The sequence below is a fragment of the Sapajus apella genome, unplaced genomic scaffold, assembly GCF_009761245.1.
Source record: "Sapajus apella isolate SASKATOON/1434 unplaced genomic scaffold, GSC_monkey_1.0 scaffold2, whole genome shotgun sequence".
Taxonomy (NCBI): Eukaryota; Metazoa; Chordata; class Mammalia; order Primates; family Cebidae; genus Sapajus; species Sapajus apella.
In genome coordinates, this window is record NW_022436942.1 from 30,901,863 (window position 1) to 30,914,058 (window position 12,196).

A 12,196-nucleotide genomic window follows, 5' to 3' on the forward strand; every position below is an offset into this window, starting at 1 on the left:
TCAGAGATAAAATCCCACAGCCTAAAAGGCCTCTTTTGTGTACACATTTTGTCCAACAGCAGGGGTGGCAGATACAAGGGATTGCAGTTCTCAATGACTAGTCTTTCCTCTGTTCAAAAGAAAAACTTTACACAGTATACTATTTTTATATTCATGTTTCTACAATAACTATAAAAACTTTAACCCAAATTTGTTTAATATTTTAATTATCATGTGTTGATTAAAAATAAAGGTAAAACTGATAATGGAAGGGTGACATAAACAAATATCTCACCCTTAAGCAGTGTGTGTGATTTTTTTAATGTGAAGGTTAAAGTGAGTTTATAAACCTATGGTTCTATTTTTAGTGAGCATTATACAAACGTAAACATGTACAAGTTTGCCTGGTATTTCATGGGGTTGCTGCTCTGCCTTTAACTGCTCAATTGCACACAGCTGTAGACCAGATTTGTGGCAGTATGCGTGTCATTAACATTTTTCCTGCCAAGGTTAAAACAACCAAATATAAATGAAAACAAAATAAAAAGCAAGGTCTCCTTTGTATTCAATCACACTGATATTCGACATAAGAGAACATGTCACTAGGCAAATCATTCAAACTACAGTTGGGAGACACTTTCTAAAGACTGTGGATTTGAGAACAAGGAATTTAATGGTAGTGCAAACGTCTCTGTTCACTGGAGGATCAGAGAAGATGGATCCTCACAACAGGATCCATCTTCTCATGAATTAAAGTCACTGAATTTCTTTTTTAATGAGAAAGCAGTTTGGAGATAAAGTATTGCTGTAAGTTATGCCGAACATAAGTATCTCTGACTTCAACCCTTTCCCACCAGTGTGAAAAGTGAATAAAGACAGCAAGAGTTTTTAGAAAGTTAACTTATATTAAAAAAAGCATATAAACAATTTTAATACTACAAAGTAGTATCTTAATACAAAGCAGTTCAAATATTAACTGTTCTTTAAACTGTTAAACTTTATTATAAATTAAAATTTCTTTACAAAAAAATTGCACATAATATTTGACCACTCTTAGGTTCTGATGCACTGGGCATTTTGCAATAGTTTCTTTAATCTTCAAGTTAAACAGTCTCGGCAAGGAGTCCAGAACGTAGAAAGGGCAATAAACAACCCTGATAGAGCATTCAAGTGCAACTAGCAGACTTGTGGCCATGGCAGTTACACTTTCCTTAAGATGGACTGCTATAGTTTTAAATCCTGAAATGAAGAATCTCAAAAAAATTTAAAAAGCAAAAAACTAAAAGGGACTGCCTGCTTTTTTACTGTAAACACAGCCCTGGATATTATAATCCCAAACAGGAATCTCTCAGGCATCAGAGAGTGTCAAGTTAATCAGGAATAACACAATATAAAGGAAGGGGGGAGAAAATAAAAAACAAAAACAAAGCAAAATTAAAATAAATGTCAGTCACTTTGAGGAACTATACTTACGTATATGATGTTATGAGAATCTGGCAGGGCCTAGAAGCAGGCCAAACAGGAAGTTCATATATCCAACCGAAGAGGATCATGTTCATTGCTTCCGGTTTTGAGGACAGGATATTGTAGGGAACTTGATATGATCAATAATGCTTGTCTGCCTTACAGACCTTAGCCAGGGATCAGCCTAATCTTGAAGAATCATTCAAATAATTTTGGCAATTATTATAAGGACTTAGAACTGACTGCACCCAGTGTTCAGTGATTCTTGCTTTCTGTTTTGTTACTGTTTAAATTTAAGAGCTCATTTAGGCTGACTCCAATCTCTTGGCACTTGGAAACTAGTTTTCTCAGGTTATCAGTTTTACCTCCTTCTGACGCTTCAAACAAGAGTTGCTGTAAAAGACAGGGAAGCATAGAAGTAAGACTTAGCTAGAGTCTGGGCATTACCACATCAACGGATATGGCACATGCAGAAAATTTACATGAAAACATCGAGATAAAATAAAAGATAAAAAGCATTACATCTTTCCATAGTGATGCACAAAGAGGTAACTTCTGTAAGGCTCTCTGATACAAACGGTGGACCTGTAAGATACACACATAATTCCATCAGAAAACATGATGAAAAACAGCTTCATAATTCTGTTTAAAGAATGGTACTTCGCAATAACATTTGAGACAAAATGGTTATGTTGAGTTTTAAAGTTTTCCAAATATTTAGTGCTCTTAAAATGTCAACTACTTTTTTCCCCCACCTGGTTCTTAGTGTGTATGAAATGTTAACTTCTGTGCTTTAATTCTTTTAAATTGAGAAGTCAACAAAAGGGACAGAAAAACTTTTTAAAAGTGACCCATCTGAGATTTAACCATGGCTTACCTCTCTTTGTCCCTTTAGAACAATCTCAGCAGCAATGGCTCTAAGAAAAAAAAAAGGAATATAGAAAAAGGAAAGGAAAAATTTATATATCTTTGAACAAAATGAAACACCACCGGCAGAATACTGACTGGGAATCTGAGTACAAAACTTCCTGAAAGTTAACAGGCTAAAATTCCAAGGAGGAAAACCTATAGTGAAAAGAAAAATTCAACAATTTTTATCAACTTTACAAGAATAAAGCAGACCAGTGATTTGAACATAAACAACGTTCATGGGAAAAAAAAATGAAACTTTCATAATTACCAGTCAAAGACTAGTTACTAGACTGACACCTTTAAAAGAAAGAAGAAATCAGACTATAACAGGGTAGACACACCACATTTCAAAAGAGGCGGTCTTAAAATGTCTGTAACAGGTTTGATAACGGTATTTTTACCTAAATGTTCTCCTTCAAAGAAAATTAAAAGTCTACACTTTTTGCTTTTACAGGCAATACTTAATGAGCACTCACTCTCATTAAACTTCAGTTTGTAAGTGTCAAAAACAAATCTAAACTAGCGTAGCAATCTGTCTAGGAAAAAAAGAAAAAAAAATATATATATATAGATGTCATTTCAGATTTACCTGTCTGGAGCAACCCTTACAAATAAAAGCAATAGCTATAAAAACATGTACATGATTGTTGCATTACATTTTCCAGGTGGCCAGGCATGTTGGGATATTATATGTAAACATCTTGGCTTGAAGTTTCAGAATCTGAACATTGCTTTCTTCCCATTCATGTTGAAGTAACCTGTAAAGTACATTCAGGAAAATGAACAAAGCATTGCAAGTGTAGGGAACCCCAAGTGTGCTCTATGAATAGAATGATGGAAGTATAAATTTTGATTAAATTCCATAAAGGCTATCCAGCAAATATTATAGAATGCCTCTTACAAAAATTGACCTGAGACAGAAATGTGCAAACTATCAAGAGGTCAAGTAAAAATCTATGCTCACCTTACCAAACTACAATAAGGTCCATGTATTTCTATAGGACATGAAAGCATTCCCTCCAAATAACAGTCCCTGTTTCCCACCCCAAATTTTGTTAAAGTAATGGCTTGATATACACTAATGCAATTTCCTGGTATTTTTCTTTCTTAGAATATAATCAATCTTGAATGTTTCTTTAACTAAAATTTATGTATAATAACTATTGAAGTTCTCTACTCTCCTGGAAAAAATGAACAGGGATGACCACAGAAAATAAGTATCAAAACACAAAGGTAGGTATTTAACAACAAAATCAACAAGTAAACTACTTATATTCTAAAATGCCTATCACAATAGAATATTATGCTAAAATATGACATTTTCTATTTCACATGTTTCATCAAAGGTGTTTCATAACTAGGATTTCTGTGATGAGCTGCTACACATTGGCATGCTCGCTAAGAAAATTATAAAACACTACCGCATGTTTGTCTCAACTTTAGTTTTTAAACTTTTAAACAATTTTTCCTCACATACATGCTAAATGCAATGTAAATCCTTTAAAACATAAGGGAACATTTCATAAATACTTTAGGCATCTTACAAACCATAAAATGATTACAAGATAAAACTGATGCAGTGGGAATGACTGCACAAGTGGAAGCCAATACATTAGCGTGCAGCATACCTTTTTGAATTAAAAAGCATAATCCTTACGGATGAAAATGTTTTTGCTATTATCAGGGCAGAGAAACTACAAAGAAAGGCTCAGAAATCTCCTGACTGAATATATGAAATCCCTAATCATGGCTTCAAAAATGTGGTATGAGGGCTCAAGGTCGGGAATCTCCATTTTAAATGAGCATCCCAGGAGATTCTAATGTTTGCCAATATTGAGAGCAACTGACCTATGTGAAAATATGAAAACTTCTTAAATAATATTCCCTTGCCATGGAAAACAAGCTTACTGCTTATAATGCACATGCTAAGGACAGGTGGTGTGTATTTAGGGAACACAGATGAACTTTACTTGAATGGAATTATTTTCCCCCTTGTAAACTGAAGTTTCCTGAAGCGACCAGAATTTTTACACTGACTTTTGAATCAATAGCTAAATATTGGCTTAACAACTCTGAAATAGTGGAACAACAGACTACTTTTATCAAGTTTTCAAGAGTAATTTTATTTGAAGAGCCTATACCATTAGGCAGAAGACCAAAAAAATGTTACTTTTCCTTACCTCAGTGCAAGTCCAGAATTAGCTGGCATAATTGAACAAAACCGTTCCAAGGTTTTGGAATGCTGGGTCTTTGGAACACAGCTCAAATAAAAGAAAATAACCTGTAAAGGTTGAGGGGGAGGAAAAATGAATGCAACCAAAATGTGAAACCTAATTACCTATGTGTTTTAATGTGAAAACCAAAATGGTCTTTAAGATATGAATGTATAAATTATAATAATGTATGATGTTGTGAGTTACAGTTCCTACCATTAATTTTTATTAGTGACTTTCCAAATGTGAATTAGGAAATATGGTCTAGTGATGAGAGCCATGGGCAGAACACTGACAAGAAGCCAGGAGTCCGGGTTTTCATTCCTGAGTCTACCTTTACTTGCTGCATAGCTCGGCAAGTCATAGGGCTAATAATACCTGCCACATCTTGCTCATGGAATGCCCGTGTGTAAATGACTTAATGTCCATAAAGTGGTTTGAGATCCTGGGATAAAGAATGGCACAGAAGTACAAAGCATAATAATTGATTATCCTGATTAGCAAAACAACCACCCCACCAAAAATAAATATAACACATATATGTTTTTGGTCTACAATGAGCTTTAGCAAGGAGCTTTTTAGCCTATAATGCACTGAATGAAAGTGGTCTCTGAAAAAAAATTTTTTAAAGATCATATAACCATATCATTAATTAGATTCTACTTTTAGAATTCTAAGCAGTACCTAATCTTAAGCTTTCTTATGCCTTGTGTATAGCTATATTTGCTTGACAAAATATTAATAAAAAGAGGAGCTACAATATATAAGTCCATTGTTACTTATTTTGAAGTTACTAAATTTTTCATTCAGTAGAATTTTCAACTACTCAAGCAAAACATTATAGATATCACAATAGAATCTTTGATGTAGTTTTTCATTAATATGTATTACACCTTAACATTCCTTCAATTTTGCTTCAATGTTAAATTTTCATAAGTATAACATAATTAACGCACATTTTATTTCAACTGAGCCTTTAAGGGCTCTATTGCTAGTCTCTGAATAGATAAATAAGAAACATGGTCAAGAGTAATAGTGAATGTTAGGAAAGTCGTCCTAGGAAAAGCTCTCTTGATATAAAATGGAGTTTTGCTATCATTTTTAATGTCTCTTTGTTTTGCACAAACATCTAAAGAAAAAAGTTTTAAGTTCTTACCCTATTATGAAATTCATAGTTGGACCAGTAATCGGCTCTGCTAAAAGGAATGGGGTATCGGGCAGGGACTGTAACCAAACATCTATTCACTAAATCAGTAAAAAATTTGAATTCTTGAACTTTGTTTCTGGATCCAGCAGCTCTATTATTGGCAAAGACAAGATAACTGCCAAAAGAAAAATATTAGAATTTAGAATATCTAAGCCAGTAGTTCTCTCACCAAGAAAGCTGGTCACCCCTTTCCCAACCATACCTCTTTATCCCCAAATCCCATTCTTAAAGAAAAACTAAACTTACTCCATCCATATCTTCTGTACTATATCACATTTCATGGCCACCCCTAATGCTGCCTCATATGCCTCCACTGTCTCTTTAACACTTGATTGAAGAGGATGACAAAGGCTGTTTAAAAAATGAAGGAAAACATATGTCTACCATTCAATTCTATCAGGGGAAAGAATGACAAAGTATTTTAAAACACTACAGGTATTACAATAGAATCCTCCTCTTGACCTTTCTTCTCTAGTACGTATTAAACTTTAGCATCTCCTCAATTGTGCTTCAATGACTTTAACATCAACTTAATTGTAACACAGTGTAATTCAATAATAAATAGCAAATGCAGGCCTAGTATGCAATATCTCTCCACAGTGAATGTCTCACCAGTAAATCAGCCACAAATAAGGAACTTGGTGGTTAAACATATCATCATCAAAATTCCCTTTACATAAACGTGATGGAATGTCAACTGGTCCTGGAATATTTAAGAGATATCTGAAAAAAAATCCAAATATTGTTTTAAATTACACCTATACACACAAATTACATTTTTGTTTCGTAATCCTTAGTTTCAAGTTAAATTGAATTGAAATACATTTTTTAGAAAGCAATGAGACTTCCTTTTCATATGCATAGCATACCTAGGATTACATACTTACTCAAAATGGTTTTCTTTGTTTGTTTTTCAAGACAAGGGCCTCGCTCTGTCACTCAGGCTGGACTGCAGTGGCACAACCTCAGCTCACTGCAACCTCCACCTACCAGGTTCAAGTGATTCTTCTGTCTCAGCTTCCCGAGTAGCTGGGACTATAGGCATGCATCACCACACCCAGCTAATTTTTGTATTTGTAACAGAGATAGGGTTTCACCATGTTGGCTCAGCTGGTCTTGAACTCCTGGCCTCAAGTAATCCACCTGCCTCAGCCTCCCAAAGTGCTGAAATTCCAGGCATGAGCCACTGCGCCTGGCCACAATTTTATTATTTTATACCTACATGACAAACTTTCCTCCCACAAAGATTTTTTTTTTGAGATGGAGTTTCGCTCTTGTTGCCCAGGCTGGAGTACAATGGCATGATCTCAGCTCACCGCAACCTCTGCCTCCTGGGTTCAAGGGATTCTCCTGCCTCAGCCTTCCAAGTAGCTGGGATTACAGGCATGTGCCACCACACCTGGCTAATTTTGTATTTTTAGTAGAGGTAGGGTTTTTCCACGTTGGTCAGGCTGGTCTTGTACTCCTGACCTCAGGTGATCCGCCCGCCTGCCTCCTAAAGTGCTAGGATTACAGGCGTGACCCACTGTGCCTGTAAAATGATTTTTTTATTCTATCCCCAAGATTAAACAAAATACCATAATCTTCTAATTAAACCTAGTTTAAAAAGAACAAATGAGTACCAAGTATTTGAAATTTTCCCATAAAATCTGTACTTCCTTCTTAAAAATAAAAAGTAAAAAAAAGATTTACAGGGCCTGGCACTGTGGCTCACACCTGTAATCTCAGCACTTTGGGAGGCTGAGGCAGGTGGATCATTTGAGGTCAGGAGTTTAAGACCAGCCTGGTAAACATTTTGGGTGAAACCTCATCTCCACAAAAAATACAAAAAATTAGCCAGGTGTGGTGGCGCATGCCTGTAGACCTAGCTACTCGGGAGGCTGAGGTGGGAGAATAGCTTGAACCCAGGAGGTGGAGGTTGTAGTGAGCTAAGATCACACCACTGTGCTCCAACCCGTGTGACAGAGTGAGACCCTGTCTCAAAAAAAAAAAAAAAAGATTTACGAAACCTTGTATCTGAAACTAATCTCTCTCACATACAGCCATACACACATACAACTCATTTAATTTTAGACATGTCATCAAAGTATATTCTATAACACATGAGCCCATAAGGTACCTGTCAAGAGATCTATGATCAAATAAGGTTGGGAAATACTACAAACTATAGCCCTTTCTTGAAAAGCCACAATATTTGTTAGGATATTAAAGACTTGAATAAGTCAATCAATAAAGAATTCTACTGGACTAAGTCCATTTTCCTCCCAATGTATTTTAATCTGTGTGTATAATACTTACCACCATCTTTTTTTTTTTTTTTTTTTGATATGGAGTCTCGTTCTGTTACCCAGGCTGGAATGCAGTGGCCTGATCTTGGCTCACTGCAGCCTCCATCTACTGGTTCAAGCGATTCTCCTGCCTCAGCCTCCTAGTAGCTGGGATTACAGGCATGCGCCACCACACCCGGCTAATTTTTGTATTTTCAGTAGAGACAGGGTTTCACCATGTTGGTCAGGTTGGTCTTGAACTCCTGACCTGGTGATCCACCCGCCAAGGCCTCCCAATGTGCTGGGATTACAGGCGTGAGCCACTGCGCCCGGCCTACTTCACCACCATCTTTAAGAACAATGTTTTTAAAGGAAATACATTGATCCCAAAAATGACAATCTGTCTTGAATTTTAAAATAATAATTGTAAGGGAACAAGTTTTAATAAAGTAGACAAGCTATATGGGAGACAAACACCAGAAAGAGAAGAAATAGAAGATCTAGAAGTAAGGTTCTCATCCTGACTTTGCCAAGACAAGCTACATTACTACAATTCCTTAACTTCAAAGAACTTTAGTTTCCTCAGCTGAAAACTGAGATGGTCACAAGAGATTATTTCAAATCTAATCTAAGTAAATGAAATCCCCAAATTAATATTTCTGGCTATCTACTTAATCTTCAAATTGACTTGAAACACAAGAAAATTACCCTATCTAGTTCTTTTGCCTGTCATCTTTGCACTAAATGTCATGTAGGGAGTTGACAGAATTCAACTCCAGGTAAAAATTACAGTGCTAAGTATTTTGCTTCACAATTTCTACTTATGAAATTTTAAAAATATTTTGAACCAATTAAGAACAGATTTCTCCTATTAATAAACATTGACAATTTATAAATTTTAAGAACTTATATCAACATACAATAAGTATGGCAATACCAAAAATCATCTCATCTACCATTATTTTCCTAATATCTAATAAAAAAGACTTTCTAAATTAACAGAAATGTGCAATCTTTGTGTAAACAAAAGTTTCACTACTGCCTAAATAAACTATAAACAGGATACCTTTTTCTCTTAATTTTCAGTGAATGATGACGATTTCCACAAAAGAATTTAATAAAGATGGCTTAATAATATTTGGAGAATTCATTTTCAAATTTTCATTGATACTTATTTATTCTGCTTAATTAAGCTGGCATCGAGATCTGATCTTTGATTAGTTACCAAGACAGAAATTGGCAGCATTTTCTTTCAAACTAAACCAATTACCTCTGTACCCAAGGGAAGAGCAGAATCAGCAAGTCTCTAGAGTTTGCTTGAACCTTGAATTAGTCCTTTCCCTGAGCTTGAGATGTTAAAGCAAACTAATTTAAATGAGGAAGAAACTGAGTATGGAGAAGCTGAAAAATCTCTAAATTCCTTATAGAAGTTTAATTATTTTCCATCAATTTGCATTTAAAATTATTTCATTTGTAATTACTTGTAAATATTAATCTAGATGTAACAGAGCAGAAAGAAGGGCCCTTCGAAGGGCCCTAAAATCACTATGTCAATAAACTGGCTACCATAAGAGGATATATATAAAGATTCAAGTCTGGGAAGAAACAGTGTCCCCAAATCTCAAATAAAACTACCATATTCACAAAAAGTTCTAGGGTGGGCCAGCCGTGGTGGCTCACGTCTGTAATCCTAGCACTTTGGGAGGCTGAGGCGGGCTGATTGCCTGAGCTCAGGAGTTCAAGACCAGCCTGGGCAACACAGTGAAACCTCGTCTCTACTAAAATACAAAAAATTAGCCAGGCATGGCAGCATGCACCTGTAATCCCAGCTACTCAGGAGGCTGAGGCAGAATGGTTTGGAACCGGGAGACAGAGCTTGCAGTGAGCCAAGATCATGCCACTGTACTCCAGCCTGGGAGACAGGGCAAGACTCAACTCGTTAAAAGAAAAGTTCTAGGGTGGATGGACCACTTAACAAAATTTGGGCTTTAAGATTCTATTTTCACTCATCTGTATTTTCCATAAGAAATTTTTTCAGGAGATAGTCAGCTTAGGTCTTTTCTTCTCTCAGTTCTTCCTAATACAAAATAATAGAGTATGTCATGATAAAATATTTTCCTTTTGATGCTGTTTTACTTAGGATGAGCAAACCATGTCTATTTTTGTAAACAGTTTTACTGAAACACAGCCATAACCATTCATTTACATTTCCTCTATGGTTGCTTTCTCAATAAAACAACATAGTAGAATAGTGGTAATAGGCCACATGGCCTGCTAATCTAAAATATTTACTTTCTGGATCTGAAGAAAAAAGTTTGCTAACCCCTATAAAGAGATGAGGAGGACAAAGGAAAGAGAATTTTAAAAGTATCCTCCCAAAAATCATTATTCATAATCTGCAATGACTCTTATTGTTGGAATAGGAACTATCAGCGAAGACAGTAAATACAGCTCTATATGAGCTATTAAGAAATTAATGGTTGAGAAAATAATCTACTGAAACTTCTTACCCCCTAATATTTCGGAGGCTAGAGCAGTTCTCTTTAGAATTAAAAAAAGAAAAAGGTGCACTATTTATATCCACTTTATATGACCAATCAAATACATAAAAATATAGTTCGTAAAAAATCACTGAGATTGCCTTGGGATAATTAAATGCTATAATATTAAATGCTAAAATTAACAACAATAACAATAAAGTAGAAGTATGAATTACTATGGTTTTAATATACGCCTTACTTTGTATAGTATGTTTTAAAGAATTTTACAACTTGCCTCCATTTTTATTGTTCTGTTTATTCTGTTTCGAGTATTCTGTTAAGTGGGTATTCAAGTACTAAAATGTCAGTTTAAAATGTAATCATATAAAAAAAAAACTGTAATCTTTCTACTGAACTGTGCTATCTCTCATTCCTCTACAAACTAAGAATTCTACAACTTACCGAAACAGATCCAAGTTATTATACTTCTCAAACCCCGCTTTAAAGAAGGATGCAATAAATTTCCGCAAAAATGGAAGAAGATTATCGCCTCGATTCTATTTTAAAAAGAGGGAGGGGGATATATATATCAGGCTTACAATGTTTAATTAAAATGTCATAAGGGAGAAAAAAGCCTTTAAAAAGTACTTATTAGATTACATTTCTTGGAAGGGTGAGGGGTGAAGGGGTAAGTTTCAGACATACTCAGAAAACTTTTATTATATTTTACTCTCTGAATTAAATTCAACTAATGATTTAAATAGCTTAACCTCTAATACTACCATAGGCTCACATTTCATCCACCAATTATGTATTAGCCATCTAGCACTGTGGTAGGCGTTGGGCTGTAAATATGAGTAAACATGTTCCTTGCCTTCAAGAATTTTAGTATAGTATACATAAAGCAACTAGAAATAAAATTACAAAGCACTGTAGTAAGTGTTATGATGCAACTATGGCAGTGAGAGAAGGAACACCTAACATAGCTTGCAAAGGCTAAAAGGACCAGGAAACACTTCCTGGTGAGGCTAATAGGGAAATCTGAATTATAAAAACATCATATTTAAGAATTATGCATCATTTTTTACCTGTAAGATGAAGAATTTGCACATATGATAAAAAACCTCTGCATTCTGAGGATTTTTTTCAAATGCAGTAAGCCACACTGCTCTGGCTTTGTCACGCTGATTTGTTTGCAAATATAATGCAACGAGGGCTTCCAGCAACTGGCAGTTAATGGGACATGATTCCAATAAACATTTACAAAGCTCCATTGCAGCCTCATACCTTAACAAGAAAACAAAATAGCTAAAGATATAAAAAGATCACTTTTCAACACAAGGTTAGCTACTTGGCAATTAAGTTGTACCTCTCCAGTAGTTGGTGCAGAGCAATCATGTTTGTGTAAAGTGGAAGGCAGGCCTCTATTCTTTCCTCAATAGTAAGGCTCTCATCTGTGCAAGCTTTCACCGCATCTACCCAAAAACATCACAATAACATGAATCATGTCAACCATAAAATGAAATATTTGACTGTGTTACTTCAACTCTGAGAGAACAATGCGAAAAGATGACCCCTTTCCTTTGATTAACCACTCATCATCTTATTCATGTTTACTAAGCTTCTGGCTTTTACTCAAAGGAAGTACTTCAGGCAATCTCCAAAATCCTAAAA

At 35.2% G+C, this 12,196-nt stretch overlaps 1 protein-coding gene across 1 annotated transcript in view; it reads right to left on the bottom strand.

Annotated features, from left to right (window-relative positions):
• Window positions 1-953: 953 nt before the first annotated feature.
• The window catches only part of ZFC3H1 (zinc finger C3H1-type containing), a 53,079-nt gene continuing 41,836 nt past the window's right edge, over window positions 954-12,196 (bottom strand). The window contains exons 25-35 of the mRNA XM_032295714.1: window positions 11,892-11,997; window positions 11,611-11,809; window positions 10,985-11,079; window positions 6,388-6,498; window positions 6,022-6,126; window positions 5,725-5,890; window positions 4,536-4,636; window positions 3,012-3,113; window positions 2,321-2,360; window positions 1,966-2,028; window positions 954-1,836 (exon numbers count right to left, since the gene is read on the bottom strand). Of these exons, the coding sequence (XP_032151605.1) occupies window positions 1,699-1,836; window positions 1,966-2,028; window positions 2,321-2,360; window positions 3,012-3,113; window positions 4,536-4,636; window positions 5,725-5,890; window positions 6,022-6,126; window positions 6,388-6,498; window positions 10,985-11,079; window positions 11,611-11,809; window positions 11,892-11,997 (1,226 nt within the window). The 3' untranslated portion in view covers window positions 954-1,698. The remainder of the gene's footprint in view (window positions 1,837-1,965; window positions 2,029-2,320; window positions 2,361-3,011; window positions 3,114-4,535; window positions 4,637-5,724; window positions 5,891-6,021; window positions 6,127-6,387; window positions 6,499-10,984; window positions 11,080-11,610; window positions 11,810-11,891; window positions 11,998-12,196) is intronic.